Source organism: Elephas maximus, chromosome 22 (assembly GCF_024166365.1).
Source record: "Elephas maximus indicus isolate mEleMax1 chromosome 22, mEleMax1 primary haplotype, whole genome shotgun sequence".
Taxonomy (NCBI): Eukaryota; Metazoa; Chordata; class Mammalia; order Proboscidea; family Elephantidae; genus Elephas; species Elephas maximus.
In genome coordinates this window covers 43596419-43613259 of record NC_064840.1, presented here as the reverse complement: position 1 = coordinate 43613259, position 16841 = coordinate 43596419, and the positions used below count along the sequence as shown (strand labels likewise).

The following is a 16841-nucleotide window of genomic DNA, read 5'->3' as shown; positions in this document are numbered from 1 at the left end:
TTGGTCTATGAATCTGTTGCTGTACAGGTACTGTTTTGACTACTGTGGCAGTATAATAGGTTCTCAAATCAGGTGGAGTGAGGCCTGCCGCTTTGTTCTTCTTTTTCAGTAATGTTTTACTTATCTGGAGCCTCTTTCCCTTCCATATGAAGTTGGTGATTTGTTTCTCCATCTCATTAAAAAATGTCGTTGGAATCTGGATTGGAATTGCGTTGTATGTATATCTGCTTTTGGTAGAATAGACATTTTTACAATGCTAAGTCTTCTTATCCATGAGCAAGGTATGTTTTTCTACTTATGTAAATCGCTCTTGGCTTCTTGCAGTAGTGTCTTGTAGTTTTCTTCATATAGGTCTTTTACATCTCTGGAATACCTGTTTTTTAAGGTTCACTTGAAAAGCCACTTCTTCCACTAAGTCTTCCTGATTTGCAAGGATGAAAGAAACCACTTCTTCCTCAGAACTCCCAAACCACTTTATGGCAGTCTACACGCTGCGCAACTGCACTTCAGAGTATCACTTTGTCTCTCAATAAATGAATCTCTCTGAAGTCAAGAATCCTGTGTGACTTCTCTGTGCCCCCTGCCACCCCTTAATAGGCCTTGCAGCCAATTTGTTAAAGAAATGCGTCTTTATAAGCAGCACCCGCTGTGGGGAAAGTAAGATACTATGGTTCAGACACCAAACCAATCACTTTGGTCTCTCTCATGGAAGAGTTATCCCTGGGAAACTATACAGTTCACTAAGGGACAAGCATAAGGCGAAGTCAAGGAAATGTTTTAGTCAGGAGAATAGGTAGCTAAGCCAATATATCCCCCATGGAGAAGAAGTAACAAAGACCTCTGTGACATAACCAAATGATAAGAGGCAGTGTGCCATTTTGGTTGTATTTATTTTCTGGCTGAATGACTTTATATATAAAATAATTTAATAAAGCTGCCAAGGCATTATAGGCTTCTGAGGACAGCATGCAGATTAGAGGTCATAAGCTACTCACTGCTAGTACAATGACAATCTATGTGAATAAAATACTCAATGACAACAACAGTACCACCATTAACTCCGTGCTGAACACAGCTCTTCCAAGACAGTATCTTTACTTAACACCATGATAAAGGCTCATGTAACATTTTCCTCCTCGTACTCTAGGACTGTTTTTAAACAAAGAAATCAAGACAGAGTAGCAGAGTGACAGAAACCCTGGTGGCACAGTGGTTAAGAGTTACCTCTGATAACTAAAAGGTTGGCAGTTCGAATCCATCAGGTGTTCCTTGGAAGCCCTATGGGACAGTTCTACTCTCTCCTATAGGGTCGCTATGAGTCAATTCGACTTGATGGCAATGGATTTGATTTTGGTTTAACAGAGTGACAGATCTAGAAGAAAAAATGGGACTAACAGTCTAAGCAACAACAGAACTGAAAAGCATCGTCTCCTTCCCTCACAATCGGAAACTAAGTGAAAATATTTGAAATTTTTCTTTAATATACAAAAACCAGCCCACAGAGTCTAGACTTAGGAGAAATTTGGTGAGGACAGATGGAAGAATATATATACCAAGAGGCAGATGTTCGAACAGAACAAGGGGATACTGCGTGGTTTAAAATCAGGAAAGGTGTGCATTAGGGTTCTACTCTTTCACCATACTTATTCAATCTGTATGCCGAGCAAATAATCCGAGAAGCTGGACTATACGAGGAAGAAGAACGGGGCATCAGGATTGGAGAAAGACTCATTAATAACCTGCAATATGCAGATGACACAACCTTGCTTGCTGAAAGTGAAGAGGACTTGAAGATCAAAGACTGTAGCCTTCAGTATGGATTACACCTCAACATAAAGAAAACAAAAATCCTCACAACAGGACCAATAAGGAACATGATGAAAAACGGAGAAAAGATTGACGTTTTCAAGTATTTTATTTTACTTAGTCCCATAATCAACACCCATGGAAGCAGAAATCAAGAAATCAAAAGATGTATTGCATTAGGCAAATCTGCTACAAGAGGCCTCTTTAAAGTATTAGAAAGCAAAAGTGTCATTTTGAGGATCAGGGTGCGCCTGACCCAAGCCATGGTATTATCAATGGCCTCATGTGCATGTGAATGCTGGACAATGAATATGGAAGACTGAAGAAGAATTGATGAATTTGAATCGTAGTGGTGGCGAAGAATACTGAATATACCATAGACTGCCAGAAGTTCGAACAAATCTGTCTTGGAAGAAGTACAGCCAAGATGCTCCTAGAAGCTAGGATGGTGAGACTTCATCATACATACTTTGGACATGTTATCAGGAGGGACCAGTCCCTGGAGAAGAACATCATGCTTCATAAAGTAGAGGGTCAGGAAAAAAGAGGGAGGCCCTCAACGTGATGAACTGACACAGTGGCTGCAACAATGGACTCAAACATAGCAATGATTGTGATGATGGCACAGGACTGGGCAGTGTTTTGTTCTATTACACATAAGGTCACTAACAGTTGGAACCAACTCAATAGCACCCAATAAAAATAAAAATACTGAACTCATTGCCGTCGATTCCAACTCAGAGCAACCCTATAGGACAGAGTAGAACTGTTCCACAGGGTTTGCAAGGAGTGGCTGGTGGATTCGAACTGCCTACCTTTTGATTAACAGACAACCTCTTAAGCACTATGCCACCACGGCTCCAACAATCAATCAATCAATCAATATACATTTAATTATACTTAACAACATAAAAAAAACATTATGCTTAACAACATACATATATATAATTTCATTCTGTCTGTATAGATATCAAAAGTGCCTACGTGAACATTTTTTACTTTTCCCTTGAGAAATACATGTTTGTAGACTCATACTTAAGTAGGTAGATACTTCAGTGGAAGTCCAATAAATACTATTTTAACTTAAAAATTGTTACATATAATCTCTTGGATTCTGTAGACCTTGAATTGGGTCAAAATAACCATAATTTATTGGTTGCTTACCATACTGTGCTAGATCCTGTGAGGGATACAAAAGTATTTAATGTAATTGTACTAAATTATAAATTCCAGTAGGACTGGCACTGGATCTCCTTGGTTCACCCACAAATCAGCAAAGTAACTGGATTGTTTTAGGTACTTATCTCCTGCTTCTACTACCCTCTCATTTCCTCCTGATCATACTACGTTTTGGCTCTACTTTAAAATAGTGACTATCACTAACTTGCATTGTAAAATCTTGTTTGAAAAACCTTGTATGGCTCCAGAATCCTAAGTATATTGATAATTCTTTAGATATCAGCAAAAGACGAATTATGAAATGGTTACTGTGCAGTTTAAAAGCTTCATATTCTTGAGCAAGTCAGAAAGTCATCAGAACACCAATTCATAAATTCTCTATGGTTGCCCATACACTAAAGATTGTAGTAGTCAGTACCACATGTGGTGAACTGAAAATAAATGTAGCACATGGGATTACAAATCTTCCCACAGATGGGAAACTATCCCACTAATTCCTAAATGACAAATGAGGATGACAGAAAGATTCAATAGCAGTGACGGAGAGCTCAGGATTCTTGTATTAGCCCTCTGCCCTTGTTCTTCTTTACTACTATATCTCAAACTGCCACCTTCAATTACCAAGCCCTTCTCTTTTTCTTCCTCTCTTTCTCTCTGGTATCCCAAAAGGGCATATATACATACTTCAAAGAGAAAAAAAGAAGTTTACAGGGTATCCAAGGGAAGAAATAAAAATAAGGCAAACTATATTTCAATGTTTCTTTGACATTGAATTGTGAGAGTATTTTCTACAGGCATTGTAATCCACTGGGCAGCAGCTTCTCACTGATTTCCTCAGGAACTCTGGACTAGCCACTGGCTTCCTTATACTTCATCTGTCTGTTGAGAGCCCCACCGTAGGCCGCTATGGGGATTAGGCTTATCATCTGAGACTGACCCGTTTCCTTTAAAAATAATGGAAACTAATTTCATTTTCCTTTAGAACTTGAAATTGGCCCCAAGCCCTTACAAGTCTTAAAACAAATCTCACTGTGATAATCGTATGTATGTGTCAGATAACCATGACTCAGTTCAGAATCCATGCATTTCATGCAATATTCAATATATTTCAAGTCAGCAAGAATTTTTACATTTTACTGGCATTTACTGGATAGTATCAAATTTCAATTATCCATTGTAAACAAGATTAGGAAAAAAGCATAGTTAATCTAACCATAAAACCAAAAAAAAATCCATCACTGTCAAGTTGATTCCGACTCATAGCGACCCTACAGGACAAAACAGAACTGCCCCATAGGGTTTCCAAGGAGCGGTTGATGGATTCAAACTGCTGATCTTTTGGTTAGCAACAGAACTCTTAACCACTGTGCACTACCATGGCTCCAATCTAAGCATAAAAACCAAAAAACCAAACCCACTGCCGTCAAGTCGATTCTGACTCAGTGACCCTATAGGACAGAGTAGAACTGCCCCGTAGAGTTTCCAAGGAGCACCTGGCGGATATGAACTGCCGCCCTCTTGGTTAGCAGCTGTAGCACTTAACTACTATGCCACCAGGGTTTCCAATCCAAGCATACAGATATTATAATAACAAAACTGAAAAGGTTTGAGCTATTTCCTTACTTTATTCAAAACTGTGCCCTAGTAGAAATGTTAGTGGGGATTTATGGAAAGAGTTAGGGATAGGAAGAAGAAAGTGACTTAAATCATTTATATACAATATAAAAACCTCCTAAATGATTATATTTAGTGTAACTATGTGCCTGGAAGAATAGATTCATTTCAAGTTGAAAACAGGATGTCCAGATTTCACTTGGAGAGATTACAGGATATGCTTTGTTTCTACAATATGATTAATCTTACCTCTGGTAAGCAGAATTCAGGCACAGAATCCACAAATACATGACCTGAGCACTCCTTTAGTTCCTAAAAAAAATGAAAAGGAAAAATATCTGTAAGGAAGAAATATCTGATCCAATAGGCACAACACCAAAGAAATTTAATCCCAAAACCAACTTTCCATGAAAAATCATAGACTGCTAGAGCTGCAGGGAAGCGGAAAGATTATTTAAGTCAACTGTTCCTTGTTTACGCTCAGGAGGCTAAGTGTTTTACTCAGGGTAAAAATATCGGTTAGTGGCAGACTCAGGACCAGAATGCACAGTTCTTGATGCCTCTTCAGGGAAGCCACACATGGGCGCTCATTGCTACCAATGGTATCCAAATAATGTTATGTTTATGTAGACCATACCAGAAACATCAGAATTATCTGGGGGCATTCATTAAAGTAAAGGTTCCTGCCCCTATCTAAGACTTACCCTAGTAGTGCAGTGGTTAAAAGCTGTATCTGCTAACCAAAAAAAGGTCAGCAGTTTGAATCCACCAGGCACTCCTCGGAAACCCTATGGGGCACTTCTACTCTGTCCTATAGGGTCGCTGTGTGTTGGAATTGACTCAACAGCAGTGGGCGTTTTATCTAAGACTTAAGGGATTAGGAACTCTGAGGACTCAGCCATGGAATCTGTATTTATAACAAGCATCTCCAGTGACTCTGTTATGTAATCAGGTTATGAGTCACAGCCCTAGACAAATTACTTAGAGCCTCTTTCTTCTCCTACCAAGAATCCGGTGAAAGGCCCAAGTAAGGACGGGGGAGAAGAGTAGGCGGTAGGGATAAAACCACCACCACCACCACGAATACAATCTTCGCTCTTGCAAAACATACAATTTATTTGGGATTATAAACTAAATGTATTCATTCAAAAGAACTACAACATAGTGCAACTTCCTACCTTGCCCATGACCTATCACATTTAACATACCTGTCTTAGTTTGGGTTGCTCCGGAAGTAGACCCGGAGAAAAGGGGTTGAGAGCAAGGAGTTTACTATATGGGAGGTGCTGAAAATACAAGTGATAACGTGACGGGAAGGTGGCTGATAAAGGATACGTTATTGAGCCACATACCACTGTGGGCAATTGGCACTGATAAACACGGAGAAATAGTATAAGCATACATCTTAGAGTTATCCTACTGAAGCTACTGAAGGCTAAAGGATGTGAGATATTTATATAACAACTTCTGCATTTTGTGTAGCTTTGAGAAAACAAACTCTCAGGCAAAGTGAAACAGATACTGGCAGCTGGAATTCTGACAGAGCACAGTGAAGTGGAAAGACCCCAGAGATATGAGTGGGCCACCAACAGGGTCTGTCTGCTACAATGCTTCTAGAATGCCATTAGAGTTGTTTTCTTCTCTCACTGATACTTTAAACTTAAGTCTACAGAGAAGTTCTTAAAAAATTTTATTTAATGTTTTTGTTGTTGAGAATATACACAGGAGAACATATACCAATTCAACAATTTCTATATGTACAATTCAGTTACACTGATTACATTCTTCAAGTTTATCTGAACTGTTCCTATCTGTTATTGAACTATGTTATGGGAAATAACATAAACTAATTTTTTGCGCCATCAAGGCCAAAGTTATCTACGACTGTGTAATGAAATCTGTAAAAGATATAAATTGCTTGACAATTTGCTTTGCTCTTTCCAGAAAGAGAATGACTTTATTACCATATTTTTCTATAGTGTTTCCATTAGTCACTGAACATATATTTGTTCATACACATAGATACACACACATACTTGTCAGAGTCTGAGTGATTTTACTCTCAATCTTTACTTGAAAACCAGATGTTAACTATATGTTATTTTCCTTTTGAATTTTACTATCCTTTGTGGTTCTCGTATCAGAACAACTCTGGTTCTTCTCCTTATGTGAGTACTGTTAGCCAGTGTTACGGATTGAATCATGTTCCCCAAAAATGTGTGGCAACTTGGCTAAGCCATGATTCCTAGTACTGCGTGATTGTCCACCGTTTTGTCATCTGATATGATTTTCCTATCTGTTGTTAATTCTACCTCTATGATATTAATGAGGCATGATAATGTTAATGAGGCAGAACTCAATCTGTAATATTAGGTTGTATCCTGACTCAATCTCTTTTGAGATATAAAACAGAGAAACAAGCACAGAGACAGGAGGACCTCATACCACCAAGAAAATAGTACCAGGAGCTGTGGTCCTTGTGCTGAGAAGCTCCTAGACCAGGGGAAGATTGATGATAAGCACCTTCTTCTAGAGTCAATAGAGAGAGAAAGCCTTCTCCTGGAGCTGGCGCCCGGAATTTGGACTTGTAGCCTATTAGACTATGAGAGGATAAATTTCTCTTTGTTAAAGCCATCCACTTGTGGTATTTCTGTTATAGCAGCACTAGATAACTAAGACAACCAGTGATAGGCTACGCCAAAAAAAGACTGAAAACAGTGCTTAATTACAATGTACATACCAACTGAAAACAAATGAGCAATTATGTTTAACAGGAGAATATTCCCAGCTCCCTTAGGACGAGGTTAAAAATGATTAAAGACAAATCATAGAAAATTTCAAAGCTTTGCCTAGTCTTAAATTGGCAATGTAATTTTCTTTCCCCATAACATTACAGCAGGGCACGTCTATCTTCTATGATAAAGTCTAGTCTCTGCACTCTCATCCCTCCTGGTTTGGAGAAGCACATTTACCATTCCAAACACTCACAATGTCACTGTATTTTATTCACCACTCCCTTCTAATGAAATACTCCCACATACACATGCAAGTCATTTCGCTCACAATGCACTGGTAATGGAATGCTTCTGAGCCTTTCTCAGGGAACAATAATTTATAGCCATCAGGAGAGTTAAGATGAAATCAGGTGCACAAATTCCTGAATGTCACATAATTTTACAGTGAGCTACAAGAGAATCTAGTTTTAAATTGCATTTGGCTTATAGTTCAGGTTGGGGTACAGGTATAGGAATTAATTCAGTAAAAAGAGTACCCCTTTATTTAACAATATCTATTACAAGAAGGAAATGCCTTATTCAGATGAATCATTTTAAGGATCTTTAAACTCCTTATTTAGTTTTCAATTGTGAAACTTATGAGAGGAAGAAGGATTTGGAGGATTAAGGAGTGGCTTGGATGAACTTTACAGCTCTTAACTTTCTTTCGCCTCTGATATTTTTAGTATAAAATTGACTAGATAAAAAGAGTTTTTAACATTTTTGTACCTTTGGTTCCTAAGTAAACTATCTAAATACTGATTTGAGAATGGAATTACTGTGGAGATACCCTAATGTCAAAAATATAATACCCTTAAAAAAGAAAAATAATTTAAATAATTTATTTTAGATCTAGTCAGTTGATGATTAAAGTCATATATAATACAACCCCAAAGCCTGAATTCCTAGAACTGTGTTCTTTTTTTTATAACCTAGATGACTGCCCATTCTAGACCACCAAGAAAAGGCTAGAACAGAATCACAGGTCATAGTTTGGAAGGTCCTCTACTGTAATTTATCTAGGAACACATGCCTCTTCCACCTTCCAAGAGGTTAAAAGTTAAACCCTTGCTCCTTAGTCTATTCTCCACACGGTGGCCAGTGTTCTAATCAAACGATGACAACCTCTGCCCTCCTAGCCCTGACAACCTTCCATGTCCTCTAGAATAATGCCCTAACTTCTGATGAAGCCTACCTGATATGACTCCTGACAGAAGCAGGGGTTTAAAACCTACATGTTTGAATATTTTAAAGGTATTAAGAAAAAAAAAAAGTTTATTCATTCCAGTCATAGAGTCAGTAGAGCTTGAAAATGAGCTGGATTGAGCTCTAATTAGCATCACCTTTGAAACTACCGTCACAATTCTAACAGTAATAATTTTCTTTCTGTGGTGATAAAATGTATTTGCAGCATAAGTACTTAGATTTGTACATATGAGCCTACTGGATCTGAATCTGAGCACCAAGATTCCCTTAAAATCTCTTAAAAACAATAATCACCAAGTACGGAAGACCCTAGCATGGATCTTGAAATTTTTCAGATAGAAAATGTACGGGGAAAAAAAAAAAAAGAGCTCATTAGTCACATTATTACAGGGTGTCTTCAGCATAACACAACATGGCTTTCTACTGGGTATAAATATCATTACCTTGTCCAAGTAAGCATTTCCATCCTTTAGGGACCAGCTAGGAAGATTAGATAGCCTGGGACTGAAAAAAAAAAGATTAATAAATTATCCTAAATAAATTATAATCCTCAGTGATTTCACGGTGACTGTACTGTCTCCATTTTTTTTTTTTTTTTTTAGTTTAGTACTGTCTCCATTAGGTTGAAAACAGTTTGAAATTACTGGCAGCAATGCTCACCCAAAATATTGATCGAAAGATGAAAAATTATCAAGCTTAAGAATTATGTGGCAATAAAGTATTAGAAGGACAAATAGTTTAGCACAGAATTGGGAAAATAAATAGAATGTTGTATAGAGTAGTAAAGAAAAAAGAAATATGAGATACTAGAACATTTTATGATTTTTCAATCACTGTCTAAGACTTCACCTTATTTGCTTGACAACAACCTTGAAGGGCTGGCAGAATAGGTAGCATTATATTACAGATGAGAAAACAGACTCTGAAAGGTTAGGTGTTCTGACAAGAACACCTATCTAGTATGATGTTCACTATCTACCAGTCAGAATTCACTGAGCATAAAAATACCTGAATTCTAGTGAAATTCATATTTTGGATTCACTGCTTATAAGTGGGTTAGTCACTTATCACTGGTGGCCTGAGTTTCCAGTTCTGAAAAAGAAGCTAGTTTTCCCAAGTGTTGCAAAATGACACCATATATCTAGCTGAATAATTTCTAGAAGGTGGAGTTAAGTTTATGTATACTTTACATTAAAAAAAAAGTGTGGATTCAGAAATTATACACTTGGTAATCTCAGGATTTAGCTGTATACTATTATTAGTTGACCAGAATAATTATACTGGGGGCAGAAAATGTAAATAATTCAGTAGGGGAAAAATACGTTAATTAAAAAGAAGCATAATGACCAAGAAGAAATGTGATGAAAAAGTACAAGCTGGAAGGTAAAGATTTTAGAACTTCACAACAAAATTATAATCTGTGAAATAAAATTTAAGGACAAAATAGAGTTCGTGACTAAAAGAACTCTATAGTCACAAATCGAATATTAGTATACGTCCTCATCCTCTTCCCAAAATAATCAAATTCTGACTTTGTAATTAGGTGATAGGTATGAAAGTCAATTAGAAACATAAATATGTAAATATTTGTCAATCTTCTAAGAGAGGTTAAAAACCTGAATAAAATATATACAATAACTAATTTCAGAAAAAAAGTGAGAACTTTTTATTTTTGACATATTCCAAACTTAAGTTGCAAGAAGGGTATATAAACTACCATACACCCTTTACCTAGATTTACCAACTATTTACATTTTGCCTTTAGTGATGAAAAAGTGAGAATTTTAACTCTCATACTTGAGAATGGAAAGCAATAACTGGGAGAATCAAATTTGGTTGGTTTAAATTACACCTGATGTAACATTTTTTGTTGTTGTTTCCTGGGAGTTTTCTATTCTAACCTCTGGGGAGGGGGGAGTCCTATTAGCTACTTTAATTTCCATTCATTTCATTTAATAGTCACATATAAGCCTTTACTTTTAGACTTCTTACTTCTTGAAAAAATGTATTTACTATCAAGCCAGATTAAAAAACCAAGCATTCTAATAAAACCGTAATGACATGTCAATGTGGGTACTGTTCTCATTTCATGCATGTTAACTCTCTAAAACAAGGTTGTAAATATCCCACTTTACAAAGAAAACTAGATCAAAGGACATGCATTCAGTGTGCTTCCCACCGGACAGAAATAAATCAACTTTGAAAATACAGCTGACTGATCCATTTAGTTGTCTCCAACAAATGATGAGAAATGCTACTTCTGCTTATCAGAATTCTTTTAAAAAAGCAAAATTTTCAGTTATTGTGATTTGAACTCTTGACAAATACTTTTTGTAACATCAAAGCCTTCTATTAAACACCTATTTTTATTTTGGATTTGAGAAATTGCTAGCAGACTGAATGTTCAAAGGGGAGCATGACCATATAACAATTATGGTAAAGATGAGGGGCCATGTAAACAGGTCATCAAATGGCAAAGGCATGCTAACTATACAGATCAATATTGAGTTTCACTGAGTTAATGACTAAACCATAAAGAGTAAATTTGAAGCTATTATTACTTTGCTCTTACTGATTTTAAAAGCTGACTTTGTATGTAAACAGGAGACAGAAGTTCTCTCCACCAAAATCTATTTTAAATAAAATATGGAAGATGAAGATACTACAAAAATTATGATTTTAGATGAGCACATCTATCAATCTACTATTTAACAACCATTTCTTGGGTGGGTGGGGGAGAATATCATTTAAAAATTTTGTGGCCAAGAAGAACATATCTATGTAAGATCTAATTGTCTGGGTAATATTTATTTTTTGAATAAGTAAAATAGCCCCATGGTTCAAAACTAAAAAAAAGTAAACAAACAACCTAAGGCATTTTAAAGTAGTCTATCATTTAGAAAAAAATACTAAAAGGTAGAATGAACAAGATGATATGTAATCAATTTTTTTCTTCATACTTTTCGTTTTTCCCATTTTATACTTTGAAATGTATTACTGTTATAATCAGAAAATAGAAAAGCCATGAGAACACTCATTCATTTAAAAATATTTATATAAAAAATAAATATTAAAAATCTTTAGCAAGTGGAATCATCAGAAAACAAACTCTGTACAAAGTATGCAAACTGCTGGCATATGAAAGTAAATACAACAATCTCTGCCTAATAGGAATCACAGTATAGGATAGGGAAATAGTAAAGAGCAATTACAATAGAATAGAATAAGACCTCCGACAGGGGTATGCAGAAGGTGTTATGGGTTCACACAGAAAGGGCACTTGTGACAGTTTGCAGTGGGGTGAGAGAGCAAGGAGTAGGAGTTGGGAGGAGAAAATGCAACAGGTCTTCCAGAAAGAGGTAACAGGGAACAGCCTCATCATTTGGTGTAGTGCTGTAGGGTGCTCATCTTCACTGATTCACTTGTGAAACTTTATTTATGTGTCAAGTACTCAGCTAGATGCTGGTGATATGATCATGAGCATAATACACCTATCCCCTAAGGAGGCTGGAAAGGCAGATAAATCAACTAATCACACAAACAGAGAAGCTGTCAAAAACGATGAAGCAGTATAACACTAAGTACTACAAAAGTCCCATAACGAACAGCTAGTCCAGGTGGAATCAAAAGACTTCCCTGAGGATATGATGACTAAGCTGAGATCTAGACAGCAGGATAATGAAGGGGAAAACTCCAGTGAAGGGGCAGGATTTGGAGGGAATAGAGAAAAAAGACAGCTACAAGCATAATGATTTCCGGTAGTCATTCTCATCACTGTTTGGCAGGGGTATCTTATATAAAAGGTTATTTAAATGAAACTTCAAGAAGAGTCCCACAGACTACTCCCTAAGCCCTACCAATCCAATTACACTGCCACCTATAGAGAAACTGTGGAGCCATAAATGAATCTGAGGAATTAGCTCCTGTTAAGCAGGCTAAGTGAAAGATGGGGCAGGGAAGAGGGAGAAAAGCCTTCCAGGCTGAATAAAAAACGTGTGGCTGCTCTGAGAGGAGACCTGAGATTTCTTTGAGTCCCTGAAAGAAAACAAAGAGCAAGAGGCAGAGTATAAAGGAGATATTAGAGGAGAGGGCATGACCACCACTGTACCAAGATGAAGACTTTGGTATTTATCCTAAGAGCAATAAAAAACCACTGAAAGGTTTTAAACAGGTTAGAAACAAGATTAGATTTGTATTTCTGAAAGATGACTTGGGGAAAATCAACATCATATACTTTCTGATATTACAAAATCATCATTTCTGTGGCATTCCTACCCAAAATAATAAGCTCAACCTAATCATAAGGAAGGAGACCTTGGGTGGTGCAAACAGTTAACATGCTTGGCTGATAACTGAAAGGTTGTAGGTTTGAGTTCACGCAAAGATGCCTCAAAAGAAAAGCCTGGGGACCTAGTTTTGAAAATCGGCCTCTGAAAACCCTATGGAGCACAATTCTACTCTGATGCATGTGGAGCTGCCATGAGTTGTAACTGACTCAACAGCAAATGGAATCATCAGGGAACAGCAACAAACTCAAATTGAGGGACATTATATAACTGGCTTACATTTTTAAAAACATTCAAGGTCATGAAAGACAGACTGAGGAACTTTTCCAGATTAAAGGAGACAAAAGACATGACTAACTCCAGTGATTGATCTAGACTGGATTTCAGACCAGATGTCTTTATTAAATTTTTTTTTTTGCTATAAAGGACACTATAGGGACAATTGGTGCAATATGAATAATGCATGCAGATTAGATACTGGTATAATATCATTGTCAATTTCCTGATTTTGATAACTGTACTGTGGTTATGTAAAAGAATGTCCATGCTAGGAAATATGCACTCAAGCACAGGATTGCCATGAGTTGGAATTGATTCAATGGCACACAACAACAAATATGGAGCATCACGTCTGCATCTGTGTTGGTTAAGGCTGTGTGTCAACTTGGCTGGGCCATGATTCTCAGTGGTTTGGCAGTCATATGATGTTGCGACCACTTCCGTAATGACATCTGATATAATGTGATCACCCTCCATGATGGAATCGGATTTAAGTAGCTAATCAGTTGAAAGAGTTTCCTTGGATCTGCGGCCTGCATTAAATATAAGTGGACATTCTGGCAAGGTTATCGGGCTTTTGCTCGTGCTGGATCCTGCAGCTGGCTCCTGTTCATCTGACCTTCAGTTCTTGGGACTTGAGCTAGCAGCTTCCCTGCAGTCTTGCCTGCCAGTCTTGAACTTCGTCAATCTGCACAATCTGTGATCAAGAGCTCTGCTTTCTGATCTGCAGAGTTTGCATTCGCCAGCCCCTGCAGCTACATGAATCGGGAGAAGCCTCTATCTGGACCCACGGACCTCGGATGTTTCAGCCTATACAACTGCGTGAGCCATTTCCTTGCTATAAATCTCTATGTATATTTATATGCTTTACTGGTTTTGCTTCTCTAGAAAACCCAGCCTAAGACATTTGGTACCAAGAGTGGTTCTAGAGAAACAAAATTATAAGGATGAGTTTTCTAAATTGGTTCTCAAGTCTTGTTAGCTTAAAGATGATGACTCTGCTTTCAGTAGTAAAGAAGGCACTACTAATCAATCCATGGCATGAGGTGGCAATACAAATACGCAAAGTATTACCACCAATACATCAGGTATCAGTGAAAGGTGATGCTCTGGGTGACTGCATGTGTGATATCTTTCTACAATTTTGTCATAACTAGAAGTATAAGGAAGTTGGTTGGTTGGTTCTTCTTTTGCTAGACAAAGTGGTAAAAGAATGAGATGAGCTCAGGGCTTCAGAGTCAAAACTCAAGTGCTACATAAACGGCCTCAAAGTTTTCACTTGTACACTGAAAGTATGTCTTGTTTCTTGTAGTAACAGAGCTGATATTGCTGAAAACCAAACCTAGAGTCTTATCGTAGGAGTGACTGAATTAAAATGCCAACTCAAATGCCAACCTCAAGAGGTGTCTAAACTTAAAGTGAGGGTATTGATTAGGAAGAAATGAGATCCTGAAACTTAGGATGGGGACATATGGGCAGATAATCAGGAAGCTGGAGACAGTGAGTCCTGAAATCCCATTTATTCAATCCTGCAAACAGAACTAGTCCCTTCACTCCCATCTGAAGAGATTACTCCACATTTTTCTGCTAAACCACCTCCCCAGTAAAACCGTTAGCCCCTCTACTCCCATTTAATGAGATTAATCCAGCTGTCTCTGAAGAGCCCTTGTCTGAGTCATTGCCTGGGGCATTGCCTGAGGCAGATGCTTTACAAGACAATGCTGAATGTTCTCAAAACAGTTCCCCACTACCTATTTGGCTTCTAGGCCTGTAACTACACTTAAGTCCCAGTAAGCCCCAAAAGGTGAAGTACAAAGTGTGATCTAGGAGGAGGTATACTACACTTCAAAAAGAACTGCTTGACTTTTCCAATATGTACAAACAGAAACCTGGGGAATATGAGTGGGGATGTCTATTAAGGGTGTGGGATAATGATGCAAGGAACATAAAGACGAATCAGTCTAAGTTTTTGATATGAGCCCACTAAACACAGATTCCTCAATGTTTCAGATCGAAAAGTTTGGAAAGGATTTAACAGTTTATTTGGTTGGGTTGCTGAAGCATGGATTACGGGGTGCCCCACACGAAATCAAGTTGAAGTACCAGACCTGGTACTTCTGTAGCAGAAGGTATCCAAAGACTTAGGGAAACTGGAATGCCAGAGTGGATTTATCAGGTTAGACCCACAAACCTACACACAGAGTACCCAGAGGACACACCTTTTACCATAACTGTGAAGAACAAATTTGTGAAGGGAGCCCCAGCATCCTTGAAGACTGCTGTGATTGCTATTTTATGTGTAACTCAGATTTGACAGTGGAAACTGCCCTAACTGAATAAAGACACCTATCTGCAATGGCACTGATTGGATCCTGCGGTAGTAGGGGCCAAGCGGTGGCACACAATCGACAAAGACAAGGTGGGTGTGGTTACCATAATAAGACAGCAGAGTCAAAGCAGTAATCACAACAGTCTGACTCGTATGGACTGAGAACGTTGGCTACTTAGTCATGGTGTCCCTGATTAAATAGTCAGGAAATCTAGTATTTCCTTGATCTGCACACGCAGGTGAATTCTAGGTCAACTGAACAGCAGTCTAACACAAACCAGCAGAACAGAAAATCACAGCCCCAAAAACAATTCCCAGACTTGAGCGAGTTTAAAAACTCACAACCCCTTGAATGAAGGGGAGGCCAGGACCCCTTGAGGAAGGACTCCAACACATTGCAAAAACATTTATACTGTTAACCTTTCTCCCAGCCTTCTCCAAAGGGATCTACGACCTTTTACGAGAGTGACTGTTCACTGGCAAAAAGGAAATAATCAGACTTTTCGGGGATGACTGGATACCGGCTCTGAACTGATACTAATTCCAGGAGACCCAAAATGTCACTGTGGCCTACCAATTAGAGTGGGAGCATATGAAGGTCAGGTTATTAATGGAGTCTTAGCTCATGCCCATCTCACAGTAGGTCCAGCAGGTCTCCAAACCCATCCTGTAACGATTTCCCCAGTTCCAGGATGCATACTTGGAATAGATACTCTCAGCAACTGGCAGAATCACCACACTGGATCTCTGACAAATGCAGTAACAGCCATTATGTTAGGAAAGCTAAGTGGAAGCCATTAGAACCGACCCTACCTAGGAAAAGAGTGAACCAAAATCAACACCACATTTCTTCAGAAATACGGCATTGTGGAGACTGCTGCCAGCATCGAGAACTTTAAGGATGCAGGGGTAATGATTCCCACCACGACCCCATTCAAGTTGCCTACTTGGCCTGTGCAAAAAACAGATGGATTTTGGAGAATGACAGTGGGTTATCTAAACCTTAACTAGGTGTTGACTCCAATTACAGCTGCTGTTCCAGATATAGTTTCATTGCTTGAGCAAATTAATGTATCTCACGGTACCTGGTATGCAGCTATTGATTTGGCTAATGTCTTTTTCTCCATATCTGTTTTAAAGGACCATCAGAAAAGGTTTGCTTTTAGCTGGCAAGGCCAGCAACACACTTTCAGTTGCCTACCTCAGGGCTACATCAACTCTTTAGCTCTATGTCATAATTTTGTCCTCAGGGACCTTCATCACCTTGCCCTTCCACAAGACATCACACTGGTCCATTATATTGATGACTTTATGCTGATTGGACCTAGTAAGGAAGAAGTGTCAATGACTTTGGACTTATTGGTAAAA

General features: G+C 38.2%; 1 protein-coding gene across 2 annotated transcripts in view; it reads right to left on the bottom strand.

Moving 5' to 3' along the window:
• The window catches only part of INTS9 (integrator complex subunit 9), a 153932-nt gene that overhangs the window by 103638 nt on the left and 33453 nt on the right, over nucleotides 1-16841 (bottom strand). Inside the window, exons 3-4 of one of the 2 annotated variants that reach the window (XM_049865687.1) lie at nucleotides 9023-9083; nucleotides 4849-4911 (exon numbers count right to left, since the gene is read on the bottom strand). In XM_049865687.1, coding sequence (XP_049721644.1) covers nucleotides 4849-4911; nucleotides 9023-9083 — 124 coding nt within the window. The remainder of the gene's footprint in view (nucleotides 1-4848; nucleotides 4912-9022; nucleotides 9084-16841) is intronic. The other variant, XM_049865688.1, reaches the window with a different exon arrangement.